Consider the following 11,360-nt stretch of genomic DNA (forward strand, 5'->3'; position numbering starts at 1 on the left):
CTGTCTGAAGACCTATGGAATGAGCAGTCATGAATCAAATTTCCTACACCGTTTTATTTGTTACCCATCTGCTTGAGTGGCACCAATGAAGGGAATAAGGCTGGCTCCTATGGACTGTGCATCTCCCAAGCCGGCAGTGTGTCAAAGGTGTACGCACCTCTGAGTATGGCTTCTATCACAAGGGGATCGAATCTTTGGAAGCCCCCACACCCCTCACCTCAAATCATGTGTTCTGTCATTTGGCTGGCACTATAAGCCAAGAAAAGCTCTCTTTGCTCACTCTAAATCTTAGTGATCATCACTCAACCCACAGCATGCTTTCTCCTGAGGCCAATTACATTCCATCAGCCAGGAAGCCGGATGCAGGATAAAAGACACGGGGTATATTAAGCTGGAGAGAAAAGTTATGCTCTTGCTGCATAGCTGGAAGAGCTATACAAGATAATTAGGAAAACACAGTTATTGCTTTGGCAACATCTGAACCCAAGATGTACTTTATGCGGACTCAGCCTTGCATCAGGTATTTAAGACCCAACCGTAACGCCGGCTCAGATCGCTTCGATGTCGTTCAGAAGGAATCTGAAATCTGGGAGCAGATATTTACGTAAGAAACAGGTTTTTCGTGGTACTGGTGCAAGATCCGAAAAAAGTAAGCAAGGAGCAGGAACATTTGGAGATGGAAAGATGGAGATCTTTTCACCTCTCCAAAATGACAGCCTTTTTTCTTCTTCTTCTTTTTGACACCCACACACAGCCGTGGGTGTACAGATGACTGGCTTGTTCAGCCTGTTACTGTGACTACATTTACTGTGCATGCTCTGACCGTTTCTCTCTGCGCTCTACCTTTAGTCGAGCTCAAACTTCATTTCCCGAGGCTGAATTTCCTAAAACAACCTCCATAAACTCTAAATATTAGCTGAAGAAAAGGGACTTTGGACAGAGTTCCTTCAAAGATTATGACTGAACACCTCAAATTTTGTCAACACCCACAAACATGAATGTGTTCATTTGGATCTAAAGTGAAAGACCAATATGGTAAAGCAGAATTATGAGACATTATAAATTAGTTAGTGGGATATTAATGCTTCTTACCACAACAAAGATTCACACCTGGAAGTGAGTGTGTTGGTACTGAACACACACCTACACACAGTGCCCTTATTTTTAACCCTCATTTCCTTAATAAAGGTGTTGGAAACCAATTAAATGGAGACATGCTCCGTTATTTCACTTTTATCTCCAAGCTTCACTTTAAGGTTAAGCTAAGGAATTAAAGCTAAAGAAGAAAGGCTTAAGTTGAAGGATAAAACTGTAATTTACTGATCCATTGTTTTTGTTTTAGTTACAGTTGTCAGCCCGAGTATTAATATGGTGCTAACAGCTGAAACATTTTCAATGGACTTCCTATTTCCTATGCACTGCCTTCGCGCAGTCTTTCCCTTGCTCTGATCTTGTCCTAGCATGCGTTTCTCATCAAGCGAGGCCCACAGAACACCCCGAGCAAACCTCAGAGGTAATTAATAAGCCTTTCTCAGACATTTTAGCATCTGCTTGTGCAGGAGCTCACTCTCTGCCAAGGTGTTGGAGCACACTACGTCGACCTTCCCTGCCAGGTGGATTTTTTGTTTGTTTGTTTGTTTGTGGGCGAGCCAGATGCCATCTTTCAAGCTTTCAAATATGCTTGGATCAAGCTGCCTCTCTTTGCTGGGCTCTTTTCTCATGTTTTACTCGCAGCTTCCATCTCTCCACAAGTTTTCTGCTTTAAATAAACTCCAACTCGTCTACCCGTTTGTCATTTTTCCCCATCAGGTTCGCCTGTGTGATATAAATTTGAATCTGAAAAATCAAACTGCTGGAACAAAAGACAGCTCAGTTAAACTGTGTGGACTCAGGTGTATGAGTGAAGTGCAATCCTTTGTAAGTCAAAGGATAATCAGGGACAAAAACTGTAAATCAAATCTGAAATTATTAGTAGAATTTGGCAATCTATCCCAGAAAAATTCTAAAAAAAATAAAATCTTTGTAGGTAGGCTCTTGGTTCTGTCTTATTTACAATGTCTCAGATGCTTCTTGTTTTCCTGTTTAAACAACAAAAAAGAAGAGGTCCTTACACACATCCTTGCTGCCTCCCTACATTAGTTTTAATGCTAAAACAACGCCTTACACCAGGAAATTAGAAGCATTTGGACTTCTTTTAAATCATATACCAACTGTGTGACACATCAATCCAACAAACGCAGATTGAATTCATAGATTTTCAGGATGTCTTAAGTGACAAAACTGGAGTTTTGGTAACTGGTCACACTTTTTCTACCTCCTCACATATCTTATCCTTGGAGCAAACCCAGCACAAATCTCCGACAGAGCTATTTTAATCAGGATGCAGTGTGTGGTGCAGTCTTAAAAACAATGGGAAGTTGTATCTTTTTGGATTGTTTTCCTTCAGCACTGAGGAATCCCTGCTTTCTTGTCCAACAAATTCCCTAACTCCAAGCCTTATTTCAGCACAGCCAGCAGTCTCTGGAAATAAACTTTAATCTTTTTGGACCGGTTTTTCATTATGTCTGCAGATTTTCTCGCTAAATTAGTGAAGATGAAATGTTTTCCGAAGCAAACGTAGAACTGAGTTCTTGAAGACTTGTCAGAAGTAGTTTTTTTTGTTGTTTTTTCACGGGAGAAAATGCAAATCGCAGTATTCATGTGCAGTTTAGCACTGATCAAAGGTTGACACAAAAGCATTGATTCTCTTGTTTGTCTTTGGAGCAAGCATCCCCATGATAGAACAACAGACAGCTCCAACATTGGATCAGTACCATCCACCAAATGTCAAACGCTGAAAACAACAAACAGCTTGTCGTGAGCTTCAACACTGGAGAACGGCCACGAATTGTCCACTTAGCTAGCACAGATGCAGAGCTGCACATGTGCGGTCCCTGTGTGAATCGGTGGCAATCAGAGACAGACCTAATTAATTAGCAGTTTACGTGTGATCTCAACTCTCTGATTCCCTGGTTGATCAGTGGCTTTCATCTGCTCTGCAGAGAGTAGACTGCTTGGCCCACCAGCTCCTGTTAACAGCACTCCCATACTGTCAAATCCCACTGCACCCGTTTTTAACGCTTAGCTCCCCCTTATCAAAAAGAACAACTCTGTTAGAGCATAAGCATAAAATACAAAAGAAAATACAGAAACTTCTTTTTGAAACATGATAGATAAAGAAAAAAATTTCAGTTAAAATATTAATCCTTTTAAGGAAGTGCAAACAAAGTAAATAAATACATTTTTGGTTGATCAATTAAATCAATAAGTAAAGTTATACGATTTTGATGAAGAGTCAGGAAACATGAATACATATTTGTTTTTATGACACATATATGGAATTATGATCTAAATATTGTCAGGAAAGCATTTATTACACTAATAACAACAAGCAAAAAAAGACAAATGACAAAAATAAAAAGTCATTCTTGAGAAAAAAGACTACACAGAATATTTTTACTTTACAATGCAGGTGCATATCGCTGTGTTTTTTGTTTACAGTTCCTCTCAATCACGTTAGGTTAACGTTATATATTCTTATTTCCTACTTTCTTGAGCTCCATGCAGCTCCTTGTGTGTAAATGACCGCAAATTAATAACCTCTGTATGATTACACTGATATATCACTTATTTTATCTGCGTACCCAAGCCTGTTAGAAATATAGTAAACCTTCCCGAAACTAACTTTTAAAAACCCCTAACTTAGAAACTTAATGATATTTTGAATATTTAAAAAAAGAGAGTTTAGCTGAACTTTTGGAGGAGCATTAAAGTCTTTCACCCAAACAGAAAGTTTAATACTTGCATTTGGCCTTTGAATTTAATTTTACTTTATTGGATTAATTAACAGCAACATCTCAGTGTCAGACTGTCTGCTTTCTTTATACTTCTTTGCAGTTAGAATGTGAACATTGAAGACTTCATGCAGCGGGAAGCAGAGTCTTTTTAGTCTTCAGCAAGACCTACATCTGCCTGATGGATGTCAAAGAGTCACCGGGAGGTGCATTTAAAATTAAACTGAGCAGAGAAGACTCTATTTTTACTCAACTGCTTAACTAGATACTATATGACCCTGTGATTAAGTTTTATTTTATTTTAGCTGCAATTGGATTATGGGGTTGTAAGTGAAGAAACTATGACTTCTGATCTGTGCCAGAATATCTTAACGGAGAAAATCTGGCTTTCAGTTCACCTCTGAAAAGCTAAAATAAAGGTTTTTCTTGAATCCTTAGCGGTGGCCTACCCAAAGTACTGACTTGAGATGCGGTGCTCCTAATAGGTGCCAGGGTGGAGAAAATAATAGAACAGGAATCTTAGTATTTCCGATGAGTTATGGAAATAATTACTTTTATATGGAAGTGTTGTTTCATTGTGTGTTATTTACTGGTAGATACAATCAAAACAATGTGTGTCTACATCTAGCTAGAGAAACGGCTTGTCCAATTTTTGTTTACATCTGATGAAGAAGGGAGTTGCACATTTGTTTTTGTTTAAGTACACTGCTTTAGAGATGTAAATAAATGTTCGTGTCTAAAGGTTTCCATAGTTTTTATAGGCCAAAACAAGCAAAATGATTGAATATATATATATATATATATATATATATATATATATATATATATTCTCCGCCACCTTTGGGGGTGTTTCCCACTTTGATCCCGGGGTTTCCAGTCCATATTCTGCACAGATGTTTCTGTACACCAAGTTGCAGGCATAGTGTACAGAAACATCTGTGCAGAATATGGACTGGAAACCCCGGGATCAAAGTGGGAAACACCCCCAAAGGTGGCGGAGAACGCCAGAGCTAAGATCCTGTGGGACTTCCAGATCCAGACAGACAAAATGGTAATGGCGAACCAACCAGACATTGTCGTAGTGGATAAACAACAGAGGAAAGCCGTTGTGATAGATGTAGCAATACCAAGCGACTGCAACATCAGGAAAAAGGAGCACGAGAAACTAGAGAAATACCAGGGCCTCAGGGAGGAACTGGAGAGGGCCTGGAAGGTGAAGACCACAGTGGTGCCTGTGGTCATCGGGGCCCTCGGGGCAGTCACCCCCAAACTGGACCAATGGCTACAACAGATCCCAGGAACAACATCAGACATCTCAGTCCAGAAATGTGCAGTCCTTGGCACAGCCAAGATACTGCGCAGAACCCTCAAGCTCCCAGGCCTCTGGTAGAGGACCCGAGCTCAGAGGATAAGAACCACCCGCGGTGGGTGAGAAGGGAATTTTTATATATATATATATATATATATATATATATATATATATATATATATATATATAATATATAAGACCAATTAAGTCAATCCTTTATTCTCTTCTGCTCTCAGTGGTCATGATTTGGGTTCAGTATTACTCTGCAAACCCTCAAGCACATCTCCCAGCCTTTGTATTTTAGCAAACAATATCAACTTTTCATGAATAGGGGCCATTTTTTTAATCCTGTCAAAAAGGAAAGCACTCCATCTCAAATACATCAGTGGAGTTTCTATGAGGTGCCCAGAAAGCTAACAAAAGCTGCACCAATCAATAGTTAAAGTCACCTGGTGAACTAATCATTGAGTCATTATTATTGATCAGAAACCTGCCCACACACAAACACACATCTCCTCCTTCCCAAAGGATCGCTCTCTAATGCATTTCAGGGAAGGTGAAGGCAGACCAGAGCAGGACTGTCGTCCTGATTCGATGTGAGATGTTTCTGACGTCACCAGTACAAACCAAGTTGAGGTTTTAAATAGTCACAGATTCAAAACTGCCGCAAAATGCAGTTCTTGCGATGTAAAGTGTCTTTAAAAGCAGACAGATGTTTCCTGCTGTGCAGAAACAAATGTGGCAATCCCGTCAACATGTGGCATTTGTGCTCAGTTAGCACAGAGTCATTTAAATTTTACACCATTTTCTATCCCTTGCTTTGTGGTAGTTTTAAATATCCTGAATATTGTTTCTTTACAGTTCTACTTATATAGATTCACAGTTAGTATATTAGCTGATTAAAGCAGGCTGTTTGTGGCTGGTAAACAGACATAACTTCCCAACCGTAGCTTTAAAGCTGGGTTTTGTTTTCCTCTAACTGTTTACAACATTGGTATAACTTGATAGAATCAGCCAATGCTTTTCCTACGATCAACTGTCTTTGACTGCAGCGCCATGTCTTTGTTGTGAGAAAAGCTCAGCAGCTCGCCGGCCATCAGCTCTAATGAAAGTCATGATGGCAGCACCTGTGCAGGCAGCGGCCCGTGAAAGCTGTCAGAGCAGAGGTGTTGATGTGGAACCGGAGACTTGCCGTTAAAAAAAGGCAACGCCTGTAACTCAGCTCGGCGCCCGAGCCTGAAAAATCTCTCTTATTTTAGTTTCGCTCCTGCAAAGAACAGGAAGAAGCGTAGCCACTGGCAGATCATTTCCAACTGCAATTTGGGTCATCATCAGCTGATATTTTAAGATACAATAGCCTGAAGTTACTTTTCTTGCATGCGGGTGCACGTGTCGACATGGTAAGGGGAAGGAGGGGGGTGCAGGGTAAAGTGGGGAGGAGTTAGCTCACAAATTAACTAATCCAATCTGAGCTCTATGATAGCTGTCTGCTCGGAGGGGCCTCCGGGGAGGACAGTGTTACGGTAACAGCCGAGGTTAACAAGCAGAGCTGTGAATTCTTCTGCATCAAAAGATCTGAATGGAGAGCTCTTGGAGTGTATTGATTGTGAGAGCATGGCTGCAGCTTTAATCTTGTCTCTAAAGTGAGCCTTCTGTCTGAGGACTGTTGGAAGCAATATTGCTGCTGCTGCTGCTTCTCTCTCCTGCCAGAGTTCCAGATAAAGAAACACCAAAAACCCACATGACCGTATTATGTGTTGGGGCGGGGGGACAAGTGGAGGAAGTAAAGGAGGAAGCAGGACTGCATGGTCAGTATAGAGAGACAAAAGTGCCACAATTTAGTTAAAAAAAATAAGTTAAAAAATACTTATTTATACATGACCTAAGAAATAATTCATGTAATGATGATTTGAATGTAATTTTTTTTTCCACTGCTAAGAAATTCTGTTACAAAGTCCACTTCAGACCAATTAAATTGACTAGTGTTGTCCCCAGTCCACATTTTAAAGGAATAAAATGGACATATCGGTCCCAACACTGTATGGTAACCTGACCCACCTAAACTGTCACCACTACAGGTGCTGGTGATTTCTGACCTTTTTCTACCCATTTTTATGTCTTTTCAGATTCAGTAGTTCTAGACTTGACTTTTGTTTTTAACTACAACATGATGATCAGGGGAACTTTTCATATATTTCTTTATTCATAGTATATTGTGATAAAACATGGTTTTATAACCATGTTTTATAACTCTATAATGTTGCTTTATTTATATATTTATAAATGCTAAAAGAAGGTAACTTAGAGTAGGTTTGTCAGAGGTCATAAACTGTCGTACATCAGGGGAGCGAAGTCGCCCAAAATTAGAGATCAGAACCAAAATAAATGAAAAAGTGTAATACATTTAAAATAAAATTAATATACACTTATGTTTGTAAAAAAATGCAAGTAGAAAATATATTAAATGGGAACAAGTAGGCATGGAGTAAAAATTAGGAGCAAACAGTTGGCAAAAAGTCAAGAGAAGTGTTAACTTTTTAATGACCGTTATGCTTTTCCAACAGAACTAATACACTTGCATAAAGCAGCAGCACCTCTGTGACCCAGTTGCTGGTAACGCAGAGATGATGCAGCACTGTCAGAATATCCCAGAGGCGGATGAGAAATGGAGTTGAAATTGTATTTGTAAAAGAGATGTCGAATTTGCAGTGATAGTAAAGCCATGGCCAATACTCATTAAAGGCTTATATAATGTTTGTACCTTTGAAATGTATTGCTCATCAAGCTAACTTTCTAATTTGAACTGATTGATGGCAAGTTTAATTCATATTTTTATTATTCATGAATTAAATGTTGGCAGTTCTGAACCGCCATAGATTTAGACAAACACACTAAATAAACTCATCGTGTTTATTTATCATCATCTGACACCACATTTAGCCTCGTGCAAATTGTTAACACAAATTAGTTTAATTAATTTCAGTTGAAATTTGAAATCTTTTGATTTTTTTATTGAATTTTATCGCTTCTGGACCCCTGTAGATTTAGACCAACGCCATGTTTACCTCTGACATTTAGCCTCATGCAGATTTTCTGAACAAATTACTTTACGTAATTAAAGTAATCAATGTACATTTGAAATCTTTTGACAATTTAGTTAGTTAATTATGGCAGTTCTGCACCTCCATAGTTGTGCTAAAACATAAAATCCACTCACCATGTTGACTTCTGACACCATGTCTATGCTGGCCACATCTATACTCATGCCGACTGCAACTGGGGGGCCTGGAAGAGGTTAAACAGTGTTGTGTACCTGACCACCATAGTGCGAATGGCGCCAAACCAGCGCGCCAATGATTGACCATCATGGACCGTGTACCTCCAAAGTCCGGTCTCAGTCGGATGTCGTACCCCTTCAGTAGTTTATCCACCGTTTCCTTCACGATGGACATGTTGCCCGGTTCGTTGACGCTGAAACAACAGCGGAGGAATGAGAGGAAGCACCACCCAAAGGCTGCTGTGCCAATTAACCTGAGCAATAACCTTGACTTGTTGGGCGCAGAAACAAAACAAGAAAGAAAAAAAATCGAGCACTCACCTTTTTGCGCAGCACACAATCGCCCCAATAACCAGCGCGGACAAGGCGCGAAATTGACGAACCTTCGGCAGAGTAAACATCTTCCTTGTCCAATCTAATTTGATTTGACTGTTACCTGCTATAATTAGTGATATTCTTTATCCCTTGATGTTTACAGACACCTCCTACGCCGCAATCAACAGTCTTTTCGCACGCAAATCCATGGAAGAGTCCCCCCTCGCACAAAAAAATTATAATACACCAGCAGAAAGTCGACTGAGACGCGGAAAAAGTCTGCTGCAGACGGAGTCAGATGTGGAATGTGGGTTGACATCGCCTCCCTCGGCGGGATTGCTGGGCTTCGCCTGGGTGTTTTTTTTTTTTCTTTTTTTATTTGCCCATGTTTAAATGTGCGAGAGGCTCTTAAATTGAGACGCTGGAGCGCATATTGATGAGGGATGCTGCTGCTGCTGCTGCTGGTGGTTGTGGCACTAGACTTGTTCAAACGAGAGAGGGAGCTCAACACTTAACACACTGTAAAAAATGTCCACGACCTGCAATCAAGATCAAGTCCAAACATAAAAGATGATATGTAAGCAAAATGTTCAAATAATTTGAATTAAGACATTTTAGATGGTAGCGCATAACTTCTGACGATTTGTGTCAACGCACAGAGGCTACTGTTCAATTGTTAGCAAATGGTTTTTCAAATAAAAGGTATACATTAAATATCAATGAGAGGAGATAGTTGTAGTTTGATCAGTTCAAGCATTCTAAATTGTGTCCCCCAAAAACTTTGAAATAGCCCTTTAGCTTTGCATTGGTCAACTGGACCAATGCACCATTAACAGCTAACAACAAGCCAATAATGGTATTCCCACGGTACTTATACATAGTTTATAATTTGTCTGTCACTATCAGCAAGACCACAACCCCTAATGTTGACTTTCCAAACTGGACAGAAGTTCTTCACTATACCAACCACAAAATCCAATATGGCTACCATGAGTATAAAGGGTAGCAATCTTTAATTAACTGTTTACTTGTATTTCTAAATGTTTGTATCTCAATAAATTAGTCATACGCAAAATGCTAAGAGATAAAATATTAGGAAATATGTTGCTACAGTGTGTAGTAGCTTGTTTTGAGAGAAGTAGTTAGCCTGGTTGCTAAACACAAGTTAGCAAATCCCACTACTTGACAAACTTGCGACTGGGATACAAGGATAACAAAGATTCAACTTCAATCTTCTAAATTAAACGGAATGACTCTTTATAAACAAGGCAGCCATTTTGGATTACAAAGTCGGGGCTGTTAATAGTTCTGACTTTGAAGAGGTTTCTTAATTAAATTTAATAAGGATGTCTACATGTAAAAAAAATAAAAATGGAGTCTAACAGTTCCCATGATGCAGTTGGTTAACGTTTTTTTTATTTTTCATTCTTAAAGCTAGAATAGAAATAAATATGATGAATCGGTGGACAGAAAAGTTATGGCATTTTTGTCATTAATAAAAAGCATTACTAGTTTATTTTTCTGAATCTTCTTTGTTTTTATCATTAGATAAACGTATTTAATTCTATAAAACATTACACGTGTTTTAAGATTTTTACAAATATCCATTAAAAATATTTTTCTCTCTATATATTTTTTCATTTAGCGAAGATCAACTTCTCTAAATTGACATTTTTTACAGTGTGCCCCACACCAGCGCCAATTCCCCTTCTGCCGTGTTTCCAATAAAAATGGCGCGAGCGGAACATTATCCAGTGAAGGCAGGGTGTTTGTTTTTTATCTATCTTTTAATCGATATCTGATTGGTCTTCCTGTTAATCGCGAACAACGGCCTTTTATTTATGCTATCTGGAACATCAGCTCGCACAGCGGGTCATCTTGCTTGATTAGAAAGGCGGTCCGAGGAAGACGGGAGCCGCGTGCAATTGGAATGGTGCGCGTGCGTGCAGGATCAGGGCTTTCCTCTTACCTGGTGTCATAGATGGCGAACAACTTCTTGTTTCCGTCAACAGCATTCCTGAAAGAAGAGGTGGGATGACATCATTCATCGATGAAGAGAATTTGACCAATGAGAAATGATTCTGTGCTTGAATCAATGCCGTATAGTGTATATGTAATATGACAAAGGTTTCATGTGTTTTTTATGCTTTAAGTCAGTGTTAAACAGTGGGGTGAGCACAGGACACTTAATGAAGGACATTGGGAATCCTCTCTGTGCAGGAGCTGTCCGCCAGCCGTGGTGCTGAACTCGGTCTCTCATGTGGGTTCACTTGTTTTCTTTGCCATCCGCAACTCGGGACGGGTTAAAGCACGCGGACGGAGGTTAAACGTCATTCACTAATTACTAAACGTGGAGCTCGGCTACCCTCTTACGGCAGACGTCAGGATGATAAGTGTGTCCCTGGATAGTGGTGTGTGGAAATTAAAGCGATGGGAAAATTTGTTTCATTGCAGATTTTTTTTTATTATTATTATTTTAGCAAGCTTCAAAGGTGATTCTAAGTTAAACTAAACAAAAACCATTTAAATGATGATGTGCTTTTTCAAAGAATGGTCTAAAGTAACCTGGCTTGGACTGTGAAAAAGTATTTGCACCCCATCATATCTGAGGTTAAATCAACAGATG

General features: G+C 39.5%; 1 protein-coding gene and 1 long non-coding RNA gene across 5 annotated transcripts in view; one reads left to right on the top strand and one right to left on the bottom strand.

The window, feature by feature from the left end:
- The window catches only part of LOC102228511 (gamma-aminobutyric acid receptor subunit beta-3-like), a 59,292-nt gene that overhangs the window by 31,279 nt on the left and 16,653 nt on the right, over positions 1–11,360 (bottom strand). For 2 of the 4 annotated variants that reach the window (XM_023329618.1, XM_023329619.1), the window contains exons 2-4: positions 10,704–10,751; positions 8,522–8,613; positions 8,360–8,427 (exon numbers count right to left, since the gene is read on the bottom strand). In XM_023329618.1, the coding sequence (XP_023185386.1) occupies positions 8,360–8,427; positions 8,522–8,613; positions 10,704–10,751 (208 nt within the window). Of the gene's footprint in view, positions 1–8,359; positions 8,428–8,521; positions 8,614–8,740; positions 9,204–10,703; positions 10,752–11,360 lie in introns of those variants that run through there. The other 2 variants (XM_023329620.1, XM_023329621.1) reach the window with 2 other exon arrangements.
- LOC111607621 lies at positions 10,689–11,177 on the top strand. Its single transcript, XR_002752378.1, has 2 exons — positions 10,689–10,763; positions 10,955–11,177. It is a non-coding gene; the product is annotated as an uncharacterized LOC111607621 (long non-coding RNA).

This window comes from Xiphophorus maculatus, chromosome 24, assembly GCF_002775205.1.
Source record: "Xiphophorus maculatus strain JP 163 A chromosome 24, X_maculatus-5.0-male, whole genome shotgun sequence".
In the NCBI taxonomy this organism is placed as follows: Eukaryota; Metazoa; Chordata; class Actinopteri; order Cyprinodontiformes; family Poeciliidae; genus Xiphophorus; species Xiphophorus maculatus.